The following is a 22,346-nucleotide window of genomic DNA, read 5'->3' as shown; positions in this document are numbered from 1 at the left end:
GGGCCTGAACTCTGGGCCTGGGCGCTGTCCCTCAGCTCTTCAGCTCAAGGCTAGTGCTCTACCACTGAGCCACAGCGCCACTTCCGGCTTTTTTTTTTCCTTTTTGCTTATGTGGTGTTGAGGAATGGAACCCAGGGCCTCAGGCATGCAAGGCAAGCGCTCTACCACTGAGCCACCTTCCCAGCCCCTTATAGAGTTTTTTAAAAGACAGTGTCACACTGTGTTATCCAGGCTGGCCCCAAACTGGGCTTATGCAATCTTCATGTCACAGCCTCCCAAGTAGTTAGAATTACAAGCACAAGCTACCATTTCTGGTTCAGTCAGGAAATAGTAACTGGAGAAATCCAGATACAATCAATTCATCAGTTTATTTATTTATTTTTATTTTTTTATTTTTTATTTTATTTTTTTGCCCGTCATGGGGCCTGAACTCTGGGCCTGGGCTCTGTCCCTCAGCTCTTCAGCTCAAGGCTAGTGCTCTACCATTTGAGCCACAACTCCACTTCTGGCTTTTTCTGCTTATGTGGTGCTGAGGAATCAAACCCAGGGCCTCATGCATGCAAGGCAAGCACTCTACCACTAAGCCACCTTCCCATTCCCAATTTATCAGTTTAAAATGTACCTCATAAATGCAAATAAAGACAACCCTGAGATACCACCTTACCCCAGTCAGAATGTCCCACATCCACAAATCAGCCAACGACAAATGCTGGAGGGGATGTGGAGAAAGAGGAACCCTATTACACTGCTGGTGGGAATATACACTTATACAACCACTTTGGAAAGCAGTCTGGAGGGTCCTTAGAAAGCTAAAGATTGACCTCCCTTACGACCCAGTCATACCACTTCTAGACATCTACCCTGAACAACAGGACACATGCACCTCCATGTTCATTGCAGCACTGTTCACAATAGCTAGGATATGGAAACAACCCAGATGCCCCACCACAGATAAATGGATCCAAAAATTGTGGTATCTATACACAATGGAATATTATGCAGCCATTAGAAATGACAAAATAATGGCATTTGCAGGGAAATGGATGGAGCTAGAAGAAATCATGTTGAGTGAGGTAAGCCAAGAGCAAAGAGACAAACGGTACATGGTCTCCCTGATAAGTGGATGTTAAATCCAAAATGTTAGGTGATACGACAAAATTAACAGGACTTAAGAAACAAAGAACTTCCACTCATTTGGTCGAACCACTACTAAATATCCCCATGCTGCTGATCACATGTATGGTGTATATGTGGTACACCGTTATATGTTATAGACCGTGATAGACAATTTGCTCCAGGAAAGTTAGAATGAGCTTGTGACTTTAAATGAGCATCATTATTCCACAATACTGTGAAATTTGGGAAATTATGTAATCACTTAATCATAATTAAAAAAAAAAAAGAACCTCGGGGAAGGTAGGGAGGGAAGGGATAGTAGGGGGAAAACAATGGAGGGGTTAACAATACTCAATAGGAAGTGTACTCATTACCTTACTCATGTAACTGTAACCTTCTGTAAAGTATCTTTACAATAAAAAATTTTAAAAATAAAAAAATAAAATATACCTCATTTGAGTTAATTGGAGATAAGAGTCTCACGGGGCTTTCATACCTGGGCTGGTTTTGAACCATGATCCTCAGATCTCAGTCTCCTGTGTAGGATTACAGATGTGAGCTGCTAGCGCTGGCTGGCTCATCTCTTATATTTCTTATCATGATTTATATAAGGTTTACTGCTACCTGGAATTTAGGCATCTAAGGAGGTCTTAGAGCATATTTCCCAAGGATATAGGAGCATTACTATATTTATCATTTTTCTAGGATAGGAAGAACATTGGTCCTCTAAGATGAAGATAACTAACATTATATATAAATATAAATATATTTATATATATGTGTGTATATATTTTTTTAATGCCAGGCACCAGAGGCTCACCCCTATATTCCTAGTTACTCAGAAGATCTGAGGGTCACCGTTTGAAGCCAGTCTGGGCATAAGATTCCAACTAACCAGTCAGATGCTGGAAGTGGTGCTTTATGGCTCAAGTGGTAGAGCACCAGCCTCGAGTGAAAAAGCTAAGCAAAAGCATGAGACACTGAGTTCAAGCTCCAGTACCAATACCAAAAATAAAAATTAAAAAACTGGTCTGTCAGATTATTATTACAGGATTTATTCTGGTTTATATTTTGTGCCAGCATTCTTGGTCATTTATGCTCTACTGCTTGCTCTGTCACTGGAGCCTTTCTTTTGGGAAAGGACTTTGTTGGCCTCAGGAAGCTCTGGAACATGCAAGATTTTGGTGCAGGACCCATCTGAGTTGTAACTATGACTTTTAGGGCTAGTATCTACATCTGGCTCCATACCTGCTCCTATTGGGCCACATGTTCTGGATTCTGTTGTTAAAAGCCTGGTTTTTGTGTTGTAGGCTCCCAGAACCCTGGTCGAAGCTCACCTCCCCCTGGCTATGTGCCTGAGCGACAGCAGCACATTGCCCGACAGGGATCCTACACCAGCATCAACAGTGAGGGAGAATTCATCCCAGAGACCAATGAGCAGTGTGTGAGTATGGGGTGGGCACCAAGATATGATTTCAGCCTCCTGAGTAGCTAGGATTATAGGCATTAGCCACCGGCGCCTGGCTCCCCAATTTTTAATTCACCTGCCTAGTTGAAGAGTATTACTCCTGCAAACACGCCATTCAAAATAGGTCCATTTCAGAAGCTTGGTGACTGGGTACCTGTAATACTGGCTATTCAGGAGGTTGAGATCCAGAGGATTGTGGTTCAAAGCTAGCCTGGGCAAAAATGTCTGTGAGACTTCATTTCCAACTAACCAGTAAAAAATCTAAGCTGGAAGTAAGCTAAGCAAGCAAGCCAAACAAATATGAGGTCCTGAGTTAAAACCTTAGTACTGCCAAAATGGAAAAAAATATCCACTTGAAAGGGACCAAAATAGCATAGTATATCATGAAAGAATATTCCTTTGGGACTTTCTTGAAAAGTGAAACTAAGATAAGTTTATTTGTTTTTCTTTAATCAGATTTAGGTAATAGTTGCATGTATTTGCTAATTTTTAGAATGAACAAATCATGATTCAGGTTAATTTTGTTGGCTTAATTTTCTGACAGAAATTTTGCCAGCACAGTGTCACTTCCTTTACTTCCCCTTTGATTTCTGCAGCACTCTCATGAGGGTCATGTTTTGCAAAAGCATCCATGGGATTTGGCAGCTTTTCCTAAGGCCTCCCTTGAGCCTTTGGTATTCTCCCATCATCACACCTGCTGTATTATTGCACTCATCCATATTCTTGTTTCTGTCAACTGATCTAACATTGCCAAGTATGTACTTGATGGATTGAGAGCAATTTTTTCTCATGGTGATTTCATCTACTTTGCGATTTCTTGTATTCTAGATATTCTAGATTAATAATGTTACTTTGCAATTAATTTACCTTGATTGGCCAAGGTTGGTTTGGGGGCCTTTTTTTTTTTTTTTTTTTTTTTTGCTTGCCCGGGGCTTGAACTCTAAGCCTGGTCTCTAACTCTGAGAATCTCTGTGCTCAAGGCTAGTGCTCTTATCACTTAAGCCATAGCACCACTTTCAATGCTTTCTAAGTAGTTTATTGGAGATAAGAGGCTCAGAAAGGGCTGGGAGGGTGGCTCAGTGGTAGAGTGCTTGCCTTGCATGCATGAGGCCCTGGGTTCGATTTCCCAGCACCACATAAGCAAAAATTTAAAAAAGCCAGAAGTGGCGCTGTGGCTCAAGTGGTAGAGCTCTAGCCTTGAGCTGAAGAGCTGAGGGACAGTACCCAGGCCCAGAGTTCAGGCCCCATGACCGGACCCCCCCAAAAAAAAAGTCTCAGAAAGTAGTGCTGTGGTTCAAATGGTAGAGCACTCGCCTTGAGCTGAAGAGCTGAGGGACAGCGTCCAAGCCCAGAGTTCAAGCCCCACAACCGACCAAAAAAAAAAAAAAGAATCTCAGAGACTTTCCTGCCCTGGCTGGCCTTGAACTGCAATCCAGACTCTTGAGTCAATAGAATTATAGGTATGAGTTACCAGCACCTGGCTTGTTTTTTCTTTTTTTGTTGTTGTATTTTTTTTAAACCTATATGATAGTATGATCTAAAGCATTTGAAATTGGGGTGGGGATGGACTATGGTATTAAATGGAAAAAGATATTTGGCTTGGACCCTATATGAAATTTTATGTTAGTGAATTTTTTTTTTTGTAATTCTAATACTTTGCTTTGGAGCTCAGATAATGAATATAGTTGGCCTTCTGTGTCCATGGCCCCAAGTTTATAGCTTCAACCAAGTATGTATAAAAATATTCAGGAAAAAAATGTACTGAACCTGTACAGATTATTTTTTCTTGTCATTTCCTAAACAATACGATTCAACAGCTATTTACATCGCAGTTTTATATTAGGTATAATGAGTAATCAAATAGTGATTTAAAAAACATGGGAGGAGCCGGGTGCCAGTGGCTCATGCCTGTAATCCTAGCCACTCAGGAGGCTGAGATCTGAGGATCATGGTTCAAAGCCAGCCTCGGCAGGAAAGTCCATGAGACTCTTCTCTCCAATAAACCACTGGAAAAATGGAAGTGGCGCTATGGCTCAAGTGGTAGAGCACTCGCCTTGAGCTGAAGAGCACAGGGACAGCGCCCAAGCCCAGAGTTCAAGCCCCATGACCGAAAAAAAAAAAAAAAAAGGAAGGGTATGTGTGGATTATATGCAAATACTGTACTATCTTATAAAAGGGATTTCAGCATGCACAGATTTTGATATCTGCAGGAATTCTGGAACTGATCCCACATGGATATGAAGGAACAGCTGTACTCTGAAATTATAGGCTCCTCTCCCATCCCTACACTGACCCTATACTGACCCTATACAGAGAAAATAAAAGTGGGGTGACCTTCAGGGAATTAATTAAAGCTAAGCTGGGTTTTTTTAGCGGACAAAGAAATATTTTCATAATATTTACATAAATATTTAAATAAATACTGATTATCACTGAATGAGAACCAACTAGTCCTATAACTTTAGGCACTTGTCCTAACCTTTCTCAGCCTATAATGTTCATCTGTGAAATAAGTTCATACTTGTCTCTGTAAACTATGAATTATGGAGTGTGAACAGAAGCATGAAGGTCCCACCCAAATTCACTGGAAGCTTCTACAGGGTAGTATCATCTCCAGCACCAGGTGCCAATGTTGATGAGCCAAGAAAATGCCAAGGAGAGAGGCAGTATCTCTGCTTTGCTTTCCTGGCAGAGCTCCTTGGAATGCCAGCCAAGGATTTTTCTCCTTCCTGGAAACTTTCCTTCGAAGCTAAGCAAGAGATTGGTGCCTGCCTTACTAACCATTATTTGTACTGCATGGGAAAAGCACCCTTCCATGTTTTGACAAAAAGGACCATGTGCGTGGCCCTGATTAGTTCATAAAGCCTGGGTCATCTGGCTGGGATTTTGTGTTAGGACTGGTTTTATCGTATGGCTTGCTTTACAGATGCTGGATCCTCTGAGCAGCGCTGAGAATTCCTTGTCAGGAAGCTGCCAATCCTTGGACAGGTCAGCAGACAGGTATGGGATTCTGGGTGGTTTCAGAGTTAAGGAGTAGTCATTTTTGGAACTGATGGGATAGAATTGCTTCATCTGTGTCTCCAACTCAGCTACATGTCCTTAAGCCCAGGGTTGAATCATGATGCTTACAGGAAAGCCCTTTTAAACTTTGATTTTCTAAAATGAGTTTGCATGACTTTACATGAGTTTACGTGCCTTTTAATTTCTCAAACACCACAAGAATATTTTGGTTATATCATAAAATAAATGTAATAATAACTTTAAATAGCAATTCATTTATAAGTAATGTTGTTCTTAGTAGTTTATATGTTTTGGCTTTTGGCATATATTATGTTCTTGTACTTTTTAGCTTTGTTATGATTTGGACTGAAAAGCAAGGGATTGTTGAAGTTTTAGGGTGAAACTGAATTCTGACCCATAAATTTAGTTGTATTTTCTTTCTCTAAGTGTTTCTGATGGAATAGGAACCTGAGGTATGAAAATCAGGAAACAGAATATATTGACTGCTTAGTATACCATACTACTTGCTCGGTGTAGAATTCTGTTCTTATACTCTGGGAGAAAACAAGTACTGACCTTTACAAATGGCTCTGTGATTCACCCAGGGGCTACCAAGGTGTTTCTGTGTTTTGTTGCTGTTGTTTTGCTTATTGGTTTTTGTCAGTCACAGGGCTTGAACTCAGGGCCTGAGCACTGTCTCTGAGATTTTCTGCTCAAGGCTAGCACTGTACTGCTTTGCACCACAGCTCTGCTTCCTGTTTCCTGGTGGTTAATTGGAGATAAGTCTCACAGGCTTTCCTGCCCAGACTGGCTTTGAACTATGATCCTCAGATCTCAGCCTCCTGAGTAGCTAGGATTACAGGCATGAGCTACTAGTGCCCGACTTTGTTTCTTTGTTTTTGAGACAGGGTGTCACTATATAGCATAGATTACCCTGGAACTTACTATGTAGTACAGGCTGACCTCAGATCATAATCCTTCTGCCTCATCTTCCTGAATGCTGGGGTTGCAGATGTATAATCCTACCACACCTGGTTTAGTGAAGGTATTTGGAGTAGGCATCAGTCTCTCTACATTTAAAAGCACATTTGATCACATTTGTCTGTGGTGAGAAGCTAGGGAGCTAGTTTTTTGGGGGGAGGGGAGTTATTGTTGTTGTTAGTGTAACTGTTTATGTGTATAATTATCTGTGACTGTGGCTAAATTTGTATAATGTCTTTCTGAATAGACCTGAACACGGATAAGCCCCCTTTCCTCTGTGTGGTATAGGGTATACTGATTGTTACTTGTCAGTTTGAATAATGTAGCCTTGTTTTGGGTTTGCTCTCCAGCCAGGGGAGCAAGAAGGCACAGGTGAAAGTGTTAGGAGAGGGCTGGGAGCGTGTAGCCTCGTGATAGAGTGCTTGCCTAGCATGCATGAAACCCTGGGTTTGAATCCTCAACACCACATACACGGAAAAAGCCAGAAGTGTTGCTGTGGTTCCAGTGGTAGAGTGCTAGCCTTGAGCAAAAGCTCAGATATAAGCCCTGAGTTCAAGCCCCAGGACTGGCAAAACAACAACAAAAAAGTATTAGGACATGCTGCCACAGGCTCAGAGCTCTATCAGCGTAGGAACTAATTGGCTTTGGACTCCCTCTTAAACTTTGAATTAAGAAGTAAAGACAAGAGGTCTAGTAGTTGGGAAGTGTAGGGCAGTCCCCTCTCACTGCTTTGAGAGTTTCTGACTGTGGCCCTCTTAAAAGGCACTTCCATGTCACAGAAAGGGCCATTACGAAGAACAGCTAGGTTTACCCAGTTGCTACTCTCGGGTGTTTCCTCCGCCCCTCCAATGCTTTATTCTCTTCTGGGGAATGAAATCCAGCCATCTGGACTGCTTTCCTTGACACCTGGCTTGATTTTAGTTCAGAGAGCTTATCTATTGTCCCTTTCTTTTTTTTTTTTTTGCCGGTCATGGGGCCTGAACTCTGGGCCTGGGCGCTGTCCCTCAGCTCTTCAGCTCAAGGCTAGTGCTCTACCACTGGAGCCACAGCGCCACTTCCGGCTTTTTCTGTTCATGTGGTGCTGAGGAATCGAACCCAGGGCCTCATGCTTGCAAGACATGCACTCTACCGCTGAGCTACCTTCCCAGCCCCTATTGTCCCTTTCTTAGATCCAAAAAAGAGCAGACCTGGAACAAGATAGTCCTAGGCCCAATCCCAGCTCAGCAAACACGTTAGTGGCTTCAGACAAGCTCCTTAACTTCTTTGTTCCTCAGTTTCCCATCTCTAAAGGGGATCATAGCGATTAGCTTGGGAGGAAGATGTCTGTTATGATAGCAGGAAAAGACCGGGGTCCTAGACCTAGACTTGGCTTTCTTGCTTCCTAGCTGTGTCCTTAGACAAATAAATTGGAATGTTTATTCCTAACTTACAGGGTTCCTATGAAGATTGATAATAAATAACACAGCAGCTGTTCAGTAATTGGCATCTGCTATTATATTATTTTTATTATCTTTTCTTCTTTACAGAGTTGTTAGGATTAAATGAGAAAATAAGAAAATAACTAAGAAAGTAGCACTTTGCAAATTATAATGTTGTTATTGTTACTACTGCTTGGAGCAGACATTTACCTGCAACAAAAGGAGGAAGAAAGGCTAAAAATGGGGGCTTGGAAGGTACCTTAGTGGTAGAGTACTTGCCTTGCATGCACGAGGCCCTGGGTTCGATTCCTCAGCACCACATAAGCAGAAAAAGCTGGAAGTGGTGCTGTGGCTCAAGTGGTAGAGCGCTAGCCTTGAGCTGAAGAGCTGAGGGACAGCGCCCTCAGAGTTCAAGCCCCATGACAGACAAAATAAAATAAAAAGAAAGGCTAAAAGTAAAAAGATACAGAGTCAGGGTAGAGTTTAGGCTGGTTTACTATTCAGGGCCCTTTGAAACTTGAGCCTCCAACTAATAAAGGGTAAATGAAGCTGGGCGCCAGTGGCTCATGCCTGGAATCCTAGCTACTCAGGAGGCTGAGATCTGAGGATCGCAGTTCAAAGCCAGCCTGGACAGAAATATCCGTGAAACTCTTAGCTCCAATAAACCACTAGAAAACCAGAAGTGGCGCTGTGGCTCAAGTGGTAGAGCACTCGCCTTGAGCTGAAGAGCTGAAGGACAGCGCCCAGGCGCAGAGTTCAAGCCCCATGACCACTCCACCTCTGCTTTCCAGTCTTGTGTATGTGGGAGGAAGTTGGAAGGGGAAGACTGTCTGATGTCCTGCCTTCTGCCTGCAGCTACTCTGGAAGTACAGGGAAGTCTATCTTATGACTTCTTTTTGTTTTCTCTAGTCCATCCTTTCGGAAATCACGAATGTCTCGAGCCCAGAGTTTCCCAGACAACAGACAGGAATACTCAGGTGAGTTCATAGAACCCGAGTGAGCATTGCAGGGGCTATTTGGGTAGGGCCACAGACAGCTGTGGGGAGTCAGAACTGTATAGTAATTCTTTGGGGCCTGCAGTGTGGTTTTTTGTTTTTGTTTCTTTTCTTTTTCTTTTTTTGGTTGGTTGTAAGGCTTGACCTCAGGGCCTGGGCTTTGTCCTTGAGTTGTTTTTGTTGTTGTTGTTTTTGTTTGTTTTGTCAGTTGTGGGCCTGAACTGTGGGCCTGGGTACTGTCCCTCAGCTCTTCAGCTCAAGGTTGGCCCTCAGCCACTTGAGCTACAGCACCACTTCTGGCTTTTTCTGCTTATGTGGTACTGTGAAGAATCAAACCCAAGGCCTCATGCATGCAAGGCAAGCACTCTACCACTGAGCCACAAGGCCATTTTCCAGGTTTTTTTTTTTTTTTTGAGTGGTTAATTGGAGATAAAGTCTCCAGTGGACTTTTCTACCCGGGTTGGCTTCAGACCATAATTCTCAGATTTCAGCCTCCTGGGTAGCTAGGATTACAGGCATGAGCCACCCGTTTGGGCCTACTGTTTTAAGGCTTCCAAAGACCTGGGGCTTATGTGGTTTATTTATTCATTGACCTACCTAGAACCCAGTAACTCTCCTGTCTTAATCAGATCGTGATACCCAGCTCTATGACAAAGGGGTCAAAGGAGGAACCTATCCCCGGCGTTATCATGTGTCTGTGCACCACAAAGACTACAATGATGGTAAGTGCATCTCCATGCTGCCCTCTGCTGGTTACCTAGAGAAAGACTGCTTAGCCCTTTGCCGTGGAAAAACCAGTGGGTGGTGGTGGTATTGGGGGATTAGGTATTCTCCATGTCTTTTCTTTCTTTCTTTCTTTCTTTCTTTTTTTTTTTTTTTGTCGGTCGTGGGCCTTGAACTCTGGGCCTGAATGCTGTCGCTCAGCTCTTCAGCTCAAGGCGAGTGCTCTGCCACTTGAGCTACAGCGCCACTTTCGGTTTTCTGGTGGTTTATTGGAGATAAGAGTTTCACGGACTTTCCTGCCTGGGCTGGCTTTGAACCACTATCCTCAGATCTCAGCCTCCTGAGAAGCTAGGATTACAGGTGTGAGCCACCAGCGCCCGGCGTCTTTCTTTTTTTCTGAGAAATTTTGATCTACATTTGAGGTGAAAGATAGTAGCCAAATCAGATAGGGAGGATGGTATTGGACAAACATACTGCCACTGGGAATTCTGCCTTTGAGTCCATGGAGTGCGCTGTCTCTCTTCCTCTCTCTGATTCCCTCATCTGTGGCAGCAGCAGATGGACAGCGGCAGCGGGGCTAGGATTAGCATACTATTGAGAACTATTAAGACTTAAACAGTGGGTTGGCCTTGCAAGGAGCATGTGAATCAGCCCTCTTTCTTCGCTGTGGCCAGGGCTACCAGAACCTAGGCTACTTCTTAATTTCTGCTTTTGTTTTGATTCTTGGGTAGTTTAGAACAACAGCCTTCCTGGCAGGAAACTGGTGGGACGGCAGATAGGATGGGCAGGAGCTGGTGGTGTCATTTCTGGCTGCCTTGCACATTTAACCTTGTTTTCTCCGGCTGCTGCATTCTTTTAGGTAGAAGAACATTTCCCCGAATACGGCGACATCAAGGCAACCTATTCACCCTGGTGCCTTCCAGCCGTTCCCTGAGCACAAATGGCGAGAACATGGGTCTGGCTGTGCAATACCTGGACCCTCGTGGGCGCCTGCGGAGTGCAGACAGTGAGAACACTCTCTCTGTGCAGGAGAGGAGTGTACCAACCAAGTGTAAGGACTGCCACTTGCTGAGGGCCAGGAGCTCAGCTGGGCCACTGGAACACTGAGGCATAGCAGTGGACAGCTCTGGACCATAGGCCAAACTCGACTGTTGTGTGACAAGCCATTTAGTATTTCCATATTTAAGTTTAGAGCATGCCCTCAATTCCTGCCATGTTAAGATGTTCAGGAGCCTTAGGAAGTAAGGTATTTGAGCAATTCACTGTGACTTTAGCCAGTCCTTGGCTTCTTAGCATTCTGACCTTAAGGTCCCATCAACCAGGGCATTGGGCCTGATCCAGAGGTGATGGAGATACTCTATTGAGAGGGGATGGTGCTGGATAAGGGGGGAGCCTGAGCCAGCTGGAGCGCATGAGGAGTGTTCCCAGAAAGAATTTGCACAGCATAATACTTTCCTACTGTTCTTCTCTAGCTCCTAGTGCCCCCATCAATTGGCGCCGAGGGAAGCTCTTGGGCCAGGGTGCCTTCGGCAGGGTCTATTTGTGCTATGATGTGGACACAGGACGGGAACTTGCTTCCAAGCAGGTCCAGTTCGACCCAGACAGTCCTGAGACAAGCAAGGTACTGCCTGCCTTCCCCATACGCTGACCTGCAATTCAATTCTTCCCTTCCAACCAAAATTCCTGTCTTGTTATTGCACAGACTAATGGCTGGAGGTGTTACAGGTTGACTTCCTATCAGTTGCCCTGCAAGCTTCCTTGCCGTTCACCCTAGCCCATGAGTGAAGGGATGATGACCCAAAGAGCAATGAGCAGCTAGATGAGGGGCACTGAGTCCATGCCAGAGTCCCAAGCCACCCAAACTAACATGTGATGACCAGTGCCATAAGGATACCATCTGTCCCAACTCTTGATAGATACCTTCAACCCAGGAAGAAACTGTAGTGTTCACTCACTTGGTCTAGCTCCTAATGAAGGAGTCATATGGTTTCCACCTCCATTTAGGTGGACAGATACATTGTAACCTTACCTCAGCTTTCACAGTCCCTCCTCCCTATCTGCCTACCCCCAGGCTGGAAGTGCTATATGTCAAGAGCTGTCTAGCATTGTGACCAAGGCCCAGACAGTTTGAGTCCCAGTTTCCAGCAGAAAATTCCAAGCAGACCCCGGAGAGGCCTAGATGAGAGCAGGCTGCACTGATCCATGTGGTCAGACCTGGGGACCTGGGCACTCAGGTGATCACTGACCCCTCCCTAGGAGGTGAGTGCTCTGGAGTGTGAGATCCAGTTGCTGAAGAACTTGCAGCATGAACGCATTGTGCAGTACTACGGCTGCCTGCGAGACCGTGCTGAGAAGATTCTGACCATCTTCATGGAGTACATGCCAGGGGTATGTGCGCTGCCGCGGACCGGGTACCTGCCGCGGACCGGGTTCTGTCGGAACGACGGAGGACACCTAGGGGAGGAACCTGGAATAGGATGGGGAGATGGCAAACAGACAACTCACACACATTAGGATGTGGATGCTGAGTGCTGAGTGCTCTATATAGTTTTTGTTGTTGTTGTTTTTTTTTTTTGTCGGTCGTGGGACTTGAACTCTGGGCCTGGGCATTGTCGCTCAGCTCTTCAACTCAAGGCAAGCGCTCTACCACTTGAGCTACAGCGCCACTTCCCAGGGGTTTGCCAGCCTTTCTAGGAGTAGGCCTCTTAGAAGCCCTATTCTCCGAGGTAGACTTCGGTGAAGTCCCAAAAGTTGGAGATAGGTTTCTGTAAAGTCCCATTCTCTGAGGTAGACTTCGGTGAAGTCCCAAAACTCAGAGATAGGTCTCTGAAGCCCCTATCTTAGGTCTGATAGATGGTTTCCCATGCTAAGCAGACTCCACTGGAGTCGGCGTGGCATTTGCCCCCCCCCTTTTTTTTTAATCTATTTTGCCTCATTTCTCCAAAACTGACTCTGGACCCTTGATCTTAATATGGGGGTAGAAGGGCGAAGGTCAATCTTCTGTAACTTCTTCAAGCTGACTTTCGTGGCAGTGCGCCTTGAATGCATGTGAAGCTCTCGGAAGAGTTTGATCTGAGGCTGGGTGTGGGGAGTGCTGACCTCCTGAGTGAGGCTCCAGAGGTTCTGGAGAGCCAGGTAAAGTAATGGCAGGAGTTAGGTCAGGAGAGCCCTACCTGTTGGCTGCAGTGAGGATGCAAAGTGAGAAATGTCTCAGGTCTGACCTAACCTGGGCTGACACTGAGGGCTGGTCCTTGTCTAGTAAGCATAGCCTTTACTGGAGCAGAGGGCCCCTATTGCTAGATTTGGGTGCTAGATTTACTTAAGGGAAGAACTGTTCCATGGTTTTCTCCAAGCTACCTGGCAAGCTGCGCCACACTTCACAAATGGGATGGATCATTCTTTGCTACAGTACTAGGGGTTGGAAAGAGCTTCATCTCCTCCTCCACGTAGCCCCTGAGGGGATCTCTCTGACTCCTTGGGTCTCTAGGGCTCAGTGAAAGACCAGCTGAAGGCCTATGGAGCCCTGACGGAGAGTGTGACCCGCAAGTACACACGGCAGATCCTGGAGGGCGTGTCCTACCTGCACAGCAACATGATTGTGCACCGGGACATCAAAGGTGAGGTGGGCCAGGCCCTGTCCAATCCACGAGGGGCTGGGCACTGTCAGTCCTTGAGGGACCAGTGCTGTTGCGCCCCAAGATTTAATTATTGATAGGCCATCCACTTAACCATCTGAACTTTCAAAAAAGTGGCACTTCAGATGCCTTCCTGACAGGGGACTGGTGTGAAGATTGGTTAACAATTTCAGAACACCCTGAAGTGAGATGCCACTGTTGGTCATGGAGGCCTCCCTTCACAGTGCTGTTGGCTTTTTGCAGCAATGTCTAATTCACTGGCAGCCCCTGCCCTCCCAGCAGCCATCCATGACCTGGGAGTGGGGAATGGTAGAAAATGTGAGCAGATCCAAAGTGGTAACCTCTACATGTTCACGTTCTAGGAGCCAATATTCTCCGAGATTCTGCTGGCAATGTGAAGCTTGGGGATTTTGGAGCCAGCAAACGCCTACAGACCATATGCATGTCGGGAACAGGCATGCGCTCCGTCACTGGCACACCCTACTGGATGAGCCCTGAGGTTATCAGTGGTGAGGGCTACGGAAGGAAGGCAGACGTGTGGTGAGCTCTGAGATTTGCTGACTGTAGGTGATCTAAGTTGGAATTTATCTTAGGTCCTTTGCAGTATGACAGAGAGAAAGAAAACCTGCCTCTTGTGGGCTGGAGTACCCAGGGCTAGACTCCATGTGGGTGGAAGGTGCATGTAGTAGCACACAGGACAAATGGGGTATGTTTTAACCCCAAATAACAAAAACTGTGCTGGGAACTCAGAGGGGAAAAAAAATCCCTCATATTTGCTGAACTTGTTTGAAAATCAGGATCTACTCTAAAGGCCTTTGTCTGTAAACTAAACAAAAGCAGACTTTGCCCATTCTAATGTTCTACTTAACTTTTTTCTATCTGTGGAAAAGACCCAAGAGTGGGGAGAACTTCTGTACTAAGGCAGTTATTGTCAAGCTGAATAACAGTCCCCAAAAGATGTCTATATTCTAGCCAAGCATTGGTGGTTCACACCTGTAATCCTAGCTACTCAGGAGACTGAGATCTGAAGATCACAGTTCAAATCCAGCCCAGGAAGGAAGGTCCATGAGACTCTTATCTCCAATTAACCACAAGAAAATCAGAAGTGGAGCTGTGGCTCAAAGTGGTAGAGCACTTGCATTGAGCAGCAGAGCTCAGGGACTATACCCAGGTCCTGAGTTTAAGCCCCATGACTGACTTTAAAAAAAAAAAAAAGAAGTGGTGCTGTGGCTCAAGTAGTAGTGCTAGCCTTGAGCTGAAGAACTGAGGGACAGCGCCCAGACCCAGAGTTCAAGTCCCATGACCGACAAAAAAAAAAAAGAACTGTTTGGACCTGGGAAGGTGGCTCAGTGGTAGAGCGTTTGCCTTGCATGCCTGAGGCCCTGGGTTTGATTCCTCAGCACCACATAAGCAAATAGAAAAAAGCCGGAAGTGGCACTGTGGTTCAAGTGGTAGAGCGCTAGCCTTGAGCTGAAGAGCTGAGGGACAGTGCCCAGACCTAGAGTTCAGGCCCCACGACCGGACAAAAAAAAAAAAAAGTCTACATTTTAAACCCTAGAATCTGAAAATAATGACAACCTGGCCTTTGTAGCTGCAACTAAAGACTTTGAGATGGAAAAATTATCCTAGTCTTGTCTAAATGGGGCACAGTGGTTCTTACATAAGGGAGGCAGGAGGTCAGTGTGGGCAGTGGGAGATGTGGCAATAGAAGTACCAGGCTGAGCCGGGCGCTGGTGGCTCACGCCTGTAATCCTAGCTACTCAGGAGGCTGAGATCTGAGGATCGCGGTTCAAAGCCAGCCTGGGCAGGAAAGACCGTGAGACACCTATCTCCAATAAACCACCAGAAAACCGGAAGTGGCGCTGTAGCTCAATTGGTAGAGCACTCGCCTTGAGCTGAAGAGCTGAGGGACAGCGCCCAGGCCCAGAGTTCAAGCCCCATGACTGACAAAAAAAAAAAAAGTACCAGGCTAAAGTGAGGTAAAAAAAAATGTAGAAGTGGCTGAGGGTGTGGCTCAGTGGTAGAACATATATTTAGCTCTATGGGTTTGATCCCTAGCACCAGAAAACACAAAAATCATTTAAAAGCTGGGCACTGGTACTGGTGGCTCATGCCTGTTATCGTAGCTACTCAGGAGACTGAAATCTGAGGATCACAGTTTGAAGCCAGCCCAGATTAGAAAGTCCATGAGACTTTTTTTTGTTGTTGTTGGTCGTGGGGCTTGAACTCTGGGCTTGAGTGCTGTCCCTCAGCTCTTCAGCTCAAGGCTAGCGCTCTACTACTTGATCCACAGTGTCACTTCCAGTTTTCTAATAGTTTATTAGAGATAAGAGTCTCACGTGAACTTTCCTCCCTGGGCTGGCTTTGAAGTGTGGTCCTCAGATCTCAGCCTCCTGAATAGCAAGGATTACAGGTGTGAACCACTGGCATCCGCTCCATGAGACTTTTATCTCCAGTTAACCACCAGAAGTCACAGTGGAACTGTGGCTCAAAGTGGTAGAGTGCTAGCTCAAGCCCCACAACTGACTTTAAAAAAAAAAGAGGGAGAGAGAGAAAAGAGAAGAAAAGAGAAAAAATATAGATGATGTCCAGAAGCTAGAAAAGCAAGGAAACAGCTTCCAGAAAAAACAAAAACAAACACCATCCCTATGATGCCTTAACTTTATTTCAGGGAGAGGCCAATTTTAGACTGCTGCGCTGTAAGACAGTAAGTTTGTATTGTAATTGTACCACTACATTTATGGTATGGTGTAGCAGCAACAAGAAAGTAATCCAATATTGTTGAAATCTTTCTGTCAGTGCTCAGCAGTTCTTTCCCCCAGTCTCAGGAAATCTTCAGTGAAGCAGTACTGTGATGTCATCTCTCAGCCTGGCCCATCCTGTCTCAGTGTGATCTCTTTTCATCACAGTGAGTTGTGGGCAGGTGAGAGCCCAGAACTGGCTGAGGTGTGACATGAGGTTCTTTCTCCAGGAGCCTAGGTTGCACTGTGGTGGAGATGCTGACAGAGAAACCACCTTGGGCAGAGTATGAAGCTATGGCCGCCATTTTTAAGATTGCCACCCAGCCCACCAATCCTCAGCTGCCCTCCCACATCTCTGAACATGGCAGGGACTTCCTGAGGCGCATTTTTGTGGAGGCTCGTCAGAGACCTTCAGCTGAGGAGCTGCTCACACACCACTTTGCACAGCTTGTGTACTGAGCTCTCAAGGCCACACTGCTGCCGGCCACCTCCTCCTGTGTGGGCAAGGGGCTGCTGTGGGGCTCAGTGAAGTTGCTGCTTCTCCCAGGCAAGGCTGTGTATGGTGGAGCTGCAGTCCAGCCAGTGTTCATCTGTACCCCTTCTGCCAGAGCTCAGAGCCAGGATGCAATGGCTACTGTAGCTTCAAGGACTGGGAACCCCTCCCCAGCCTGCCAGACCCAGGATCCCCAGTATCCTATGTTCAGCATGGAGGGGACAGGGCTGGGAACAGTGTGCAAGATGGCCGTGGGCCCTGCCCGCCCCTGGGATGTGCCCTGACCCTGCAGTCAGCACTGAAGTCTGGAGATGCTGGGGCACAGGACTGATGCAAGGGTATGAATAGTGTTATTTTCATTCAGAGTGTTACTGTTTTTTCTCCCAGTGTCAAGACCACCATGGTATCTCTGGGCTGGATGAGCCCTCACAAGCCTAAAGTAAAGCCCAACATCCTCCAACCAACAGAAGGCAGGGGCCCAGGCTGCCCGCCCTCACCCTTAGAGCCCCCAGGTCACTTTGCCAGTCCTGTCCTTTACCAAAGATGAATGAAGCAAATGTATACTGCCTTATTCAGGGAAGGAGGAGCCTGCCCTGCCTGCCCCTGTGACCTTGTCCCCCCAAGCAGGGGTCTGAGATGTGGAACTGCCCCCTACTGAGCGGGGAGACCCAGTTTTGTCAATGCAATTAATTGTCTCTGTTTTACAACTTGGAGTCACTCTTATGCTGTATCCAGTTTTGCAACTGGAGACTGTACCCTCAGGGCTCTGAGTGCTTGTGTGGGCCTGGGCCTTGAGCTGGATTGGAAGGAGCTGATGAGATGGCCTTTGTGCTCCTTGCCTGGCATCTGCTCCCCAAGTGCACAGAGGTGGACAATATTGCAAGGGCATATGGCACAGCTAGGTGCCTAGAGTTCCACTGGGCCCATCAGGAGGGATTATCTCTGGCAGTCTGAGTTGTGATCTTGCCTGGCCAGAGCCCACTCCACCTGGTAGAAGAGAAAGCCCCTGTGCTGCCACCAACTGTCCTATACCACCAGCTCTGTGTTTCCTTAGCTCTGCCCCTTCCAGTGAGTTCTCGGCCCCTTTCCTACCTGGAGGAAGAATGGCAACAGGGGTCAGGGAAACAGTATCTCCAAGCAGCTTAGAGTCGGCCGAATTTACCTCAGCCTGGGCGCTGGTCCTTTCTTCCGGCCCCTCCCTTCCAAAATGTGCCTATTGCTAGAGCTCCTCCCTCCCAACTTCCAGTTTCCTTGGGAGTTGTCATTAAAGGAAAAAAAAGTCAATGCCCAGGAATGGGCGTCTCCAGGGAGCTGGAGACTAGCACCAGGCAGCTCATTGCCAGCCATGCCCACTTCCCTGTGGGCTAGAACAAGCCAAAGCCTTCGTTGTATGTTGACGATGCACTTTTATGAATGTAGTTTCTATCGCTGTTTTTTAGCCTTTTCACATCATGTAATGTGAGGCCTTGTACTTGTTAATTTATATCTCAGATCATATTTGATGGTTTTTATATATATCAATTCTAGACTGTTACAGGTGATGGACGCCTCAAGAGAGAAGAGAAAAACGGAAGTAGCTAGTTTTACAAGAAATGTGTGTTGCACAGTGCCAATTGGGGCTGGGCCCTTGTACCATCCCCACTCCCCCAAGGGCCTCTATCAGATCACCCGCTGAGGCTGGTGAGCCTGAGAGTTCACCAAGCATCTGCTCCTGCCTGCATCTCAGCCCTTGCTCAGGGTGGTGACTGGTCCTTCATCTCGACCAAAGCTGCCAGTGGTAGCTCGGCCTCTCCACAACCATCCTGATGGCTGTAGCACTCCTCAGCCCATTCCCCAAGAGGAAATAGAGTGTGGTGCCACTGACAAGATGAGACGACACTGCGCTTTGTGTGTCCCAGCTTCAGGCTCTCACGGAGCCCCGCCCCCAGGGTCTTACCTCATAGGGAAATGTGTTTTAAAACCAAATTTTCAAAAAAGCCAACAAATCCTGCACTCCAGAAAACAAAAGCACCCTGATTTTTTTGTGTGTGCCAAAAACTGTGGACATGATGGCTCAGCATCCTCAGGACCAAGCTGTTGCCTAATTTTAATTTATTGTTTCTTATTAACTCATCAAGATAAAAAGTTGTGGGGCTCTACAAGGTCCTGGACTCAAAGCAGTTTCCTAACAGCTCTAGGGCTTGATGTGGGGAAGAGGCCATTCTGCTAGTTTCTTATCATTCCATGGGGTGCATCTGCCCAGGTCAACACCACACAAAAGGCCCAGGGCTGGATCAGTGTGCATCCTGCCACCCTTTTACCCCTCCAGCCCACCCAGCTCTGTGTCTGAATTGTGGACCATGCAGAAGAACCTGCAGCCATAGTTATCTGACTATACTTTGACCGAGTGCTTGCAGTGCAAAGCCAGGCCAGTGTCACACATTACTTACAATAAAAGGGATCATTTATACCAGAGGGGTCCTGTGGCCATGCTTGTGGTTGTTGTGGGTGGAGGAGTAAATGTTCACTTGGCAACAAGATTGGACTCCTGGAATAGAACTTGAAATGACGCCAAGAAGTGGGGTCCCTTCTGGTGGCTGAGTACCAGTTAGCTCTGAGATGGCCCCTTTTTCCCCTCCCTCCCTCTTGCTTTTTCCATGCTCTACTGAGAGGGCACTATTGGCCATTCTAACTGGAACATCATCGGAGGCCAGATCATTGGAACTTAATGGCCCAGAGGTATCTCTTAGTCTCATCATTGCAGGACAGTAGTCAAAAGTAATCCCTCCAGCATCTTCCCTGGCCCGCCTGCCACTTGCTTAAACTGAATAGGAAAGACAGTTCTTGTCCCCAGCAGACCTCTGGTACAAGGAACTCCTTGAGGTTCAACTCCAAATGAAGCTCTGGGCTCTTGTGCTTCAAGGACCCAGGCCTTAGCTGCCACCCCTGCTTACCGAGTACACTGAGGACACACTGGTTCATTTGCCATCAGGGCTAAAGATTTGAATTGAAAAGCCAAAAAATCCTCTCGGAGCTAGGCATTGGTGGCTCATGCCTGTAATCCTAGCTACTCAGGAGGCTGAGTTGTGAGGATTAAGGTTCAAAGCCAGCCCAGGCGGGAAAGTCTGTGAGACTCTTATCACCAATAAAGTACTCTCAAAAAGCCTAAAGTAGTGCTGTGGCTCAAGTGTTAAGAGTGTTAGCTTTGACCAAAAGAAGCTCAGGGACAGCACCCAGGCCCTGAGTTCAAGCCCCAGGACTGACACAAAAAGAAAAATTCTCTAAGAGTTTGTTCTCTTGTTCCACCTATTTATCCCATGGTTTGCAGAAGTCAGTATAGCAGGTCTGGGGCAGGACAACCCAGACTTCTGTTGGGTAGGAGTGGGGTATAGGGAAGCTTCCAGAGTCACCTCTGTGTTCCTGGACTCTGAGGAGCAGTTTCTACCTGGATGACCTGACTTGAGAAAAACTTTGGCTTCCCCTCTCCTGAAATCCTAAGAAGACACAGGGAATTAGAACAAGAAAGGCCATAGTCACTGAAACCTTTCATAGCACTTGCTGGCTCTGCAAGGACCCATCATTGAAGATTTCCAGAGCCAATGGGCCAGGAAGGAACTGGACACCTGGGAGCAGCTAGTAAAAAGGGGCCAAATAAGGACTTAGTCAAAGGGTTCTGCCCTACGTCCCATCCTCCTGTAGAGCAGATAGGCTGAGCACCATCGATGCTTATACTTACTTGTATTCCTCAGGATAGAGGTGTCAATGTATGGACAGTGAGCAGGGAGACAGAGTGGGGTTTTCAGATAAAGAAGTCAATTTGATGGGCACAGCATCCTGCTTGGGCCAAGGACCACCCCATCTTCTCAAGCTGGCTAGCAGTTTTTCCTGACACCCACTAACCCCCCCCCAACCATGGACCATGAGGGTTCTGGGTTCCCCTTCCCCTCACCATATGCCTTTGCATCTTTCCACAGCCCCTCCCCCCAATCAGGCCACAATAGAGTCAGGGATCTGTTTAAACATGTTTAAAATAGGGTCGGTCACAACAGAATGACAGAAACAATGGAGAAGATTGGGGGACAATTCCCCCGCTGGTCACTGAGGCTTTAGCCTGGTGGCTTTTAACTTTGTGGTGCATGGGAGTCCCAAAGCAGCAGGCCCTGCTTTGTCACTTCCCCATCCCCTCCCCCACCACCTTGGTGGCCCCGTGATGCCCAGCAGGTGGCACTCTTGCTCTCCTCCCAGTCTCGGTGGCTCAGGACCAGGCTAAGGGCAGAGGTAGATGGGTAGACTTGGGGCCCACAAAAGGCCCAGGTGGCAGTGAGGGAGCTTGGGACCCTGAGGGGGGGTAGCATGCGGACTCCTTGCTGGAGAAAAGGCACCTAGATAGGGAAGCTGGGCTTGGCCTCCCGGGGGGCCACGGGTAAGGTGGGGGTGGGTTGACGATAGCAGGAAGGAGGGTGGCCAGCAAACCCAGTCCTGGTTCCCAAATTCCCACCCACTGAGGAAGGAAGGAAGGAATTCTGGGGCAGAGAGCCCTGTGCCTGGAACTCGGCCTCAGCTAGCCTTGCCTCCTTCCCACCCTGCCCCACCTCCCAGCCCAGATCAACCCCTTTCCCACCCTTCTTCCCGCTGGCCAGCTCCAGGCCCTCTACTACGGAGGGAGTGGAGGGGCAGAAGGGGCTCAGGCTGTCTTGGTGCCCAGGTCCACCTCCTTGTGGGCCCAGAGCTCCTTGTGCTGTTTGCGGCCAAACCCCTCATCGTAGTTGCCTTTGCTCTTAAAGAGCTGCTGAAAGTGGGGTTTGCAGTAAAACTCGCCATGCAGCGCCGCGTAGCTGCCCAGGCTGCAGAAGCAGAACACACGAGTCAGGCAGGGTCAGGCCTGGAGGAGCGGGCAGGGGCGGGCGGGCGGGGCGGGGGCGCACCTGAGCTTGGTGTGGCAGTGTTTGCAGCAGAAGCAAGAGTTGTGGAAAACAAGCTTGTCTGCCACCAGCCGTTCCATGGGGTACACTGTCTTCTGGCAAGCTGAGCAGGTCTCCTTCACCTGGGCCCGCAGGCTGAAGGACTGGAGAGGAGGGGGCGGGGGCACTCAGCCAGGGGCCTGACCGGGACCCACCTGTTCCTCCACCCACACGCACCCTCGGGGCCCTACCTTAGAGCGTTGCACGGTGCTGCTGCCACCGCTGCCTTTGGCTTCCTGAAAGAGGGGCGATCAGGGCGATCAGGAGCAGCCCTGGAGCGGCCCAGCCTGGATCCGAGGGGCGCTCAAGAGGGGGGACACAGAGTGGGAAGTATACTCTCTGCTCCCCTCCCCCTCCCCCCTCGCTGGTAACCTACGTGAGACGGGGTGGTCTGGGCGGCTCCCGCAGCCTGGAACATGCTGGTCCAAGGTGATGGTGGCCCCGACAGAGACGCGGCACCCGCTGGGTTCTGCAAGGGGAAGTCGGTCGGTGGGGCCCCCGGCAGGCCCTCCCCCAGCCTGCGGGGTGGGGATGTTGACCGGGGGCTGGGGGGCTGCGGTTGGGACTTTCCCTAAGTCATTTCCTGTTGCTCTGGGTCTTGCCACTTCCGCCCCCCACCCACCCCCCTCGCCGCCGGCCCTCACGCTGCTCCCCCAGGGGCCGGGGTCCCCGAGTGGAGCCTTGTGTGGGGAAAGAACAAAGTTAGCGGCGGCTGCAGGGGGCAAGGGGTGCTCCTCCCGGGGTGAGGGCAGGTCAGGAGAGGGCGGGGCCGGCCGCGGCCTGGCGAGAACCCGCTGCCCCGGCCTGACCCGCACCCCACACCGACCCGGCGCGGG

The 22,346-nt window shown here is 48.0% G+C and overlaps 2 protein-coding genes across 10 annotated transcripts in view; one reads left to right on the top strand and one right to left on the bottom strand.

The window, feature by feature from the left end:
• Positions 1 to 19,024, top strand: part of Map3k3 (mitogen-activated protein kinase kinase kinase 3) — an 85,243-nt gene extending 66,219 nt beyond the window's left edge. For 5 of the 9 annotated variants that reach the window (XM_013033294.1, XM_013033290.1, XM_013033293.1 and 2 more), the window contains 10 exons: positions 2,427 to 2,560; positions 5,511 to 5,584; positions 8,893 to 8,960; positions 9,608 to 9,700; positions 10,561 to 10,752; positions 11,174 to 11,322; positions 11,958 to 12,089; positions 13,189 to 13,318; positions 13,699 to 13,876; positions 16,308 to 19,024. In XM_013033294.1, the coding sequence (XP_012888748.1) occupies positions 2,427 to 2,560; positions 5,511 to 5,584; positions 8,893 to 8,960; positions 9,608 to 9,700; positions 10,561 to 10,752; positions 11,174 to 11,322; positions 11,958 to 12,089; positions 13,189 to 13,318; positions 13,699 to 13,876; positions 16,308 to 16,536 (1,379 nt within the window). In that variant the 3' untranslated portion in view covers positions 16,537 to 19,024. The remainder of the gene's footprint in view (positions 1 to 2,426; positions 2,561 to 5,510; positions 5,585 to 8,892; positions 8,961 to 9,607; positions 9,701 to 10,560; positions 10,753 to 11,173; positions 11,323 to 11,957; positions 12,090 to 13,188; positions 13,319 to 13,698; positions 13,877 to 16,307) is intronic. The other 4 variants (XM_013033292.1, XM_013033296.1, XM_013033295.1 and 1 more) reach the window with 1 other exon arrangement.
• Positions 19,025 to 20,559: 1,535 nt separating this feature from the next.
• Positions 20,560 to 22,340, bottom strand: Limd2 (LIM domain containing 2). Its single transcript, XM_013033316.1, has 4 exons — positions 21,887 to 22,340; positions 21,702 to 21,746; positions 21,475 to 21,614; positions 20,560 to 21,393 (listed from the first exon to the last, which is right to left on the bottom strand). Exons 1-4 carry the CDS (start codon positions 21,926 to 21,928, stop codon positions 21,234 to 21,236), a joined length of 387 nt encoding a protein of 128 aa, XP_012888770.1. The 5' UTR covers positions 21,929 to 22,340; the 3' UTR covers positions 20,560 to 21,233.
• Between the last annotated feature and the right edge of the window lie 6 nt (positions 22,341 to 22,346).

The sequence above is a fragment of the Dipodomys ordii genome, unplaced genomic scaffold, assembly GCF_000151885.1.
Source record: "Dipodomys ordii isolate 6190 unplaced genomic scaffold, Dord_2.0 Scaffold165, whole genome shotgun sequence".
Lineage (NCBI taxonomy): Eukaryota > Metazoa > Chordata > Mammalia > Rodentia > Heteromyidae > Dipodomys > Dipodomys ordii.
The sequence above is the reverse complement of the archived record's forward strand: the minus strand, read 5'-3'. Positions and strand labels throughout refer to the sequence as shown.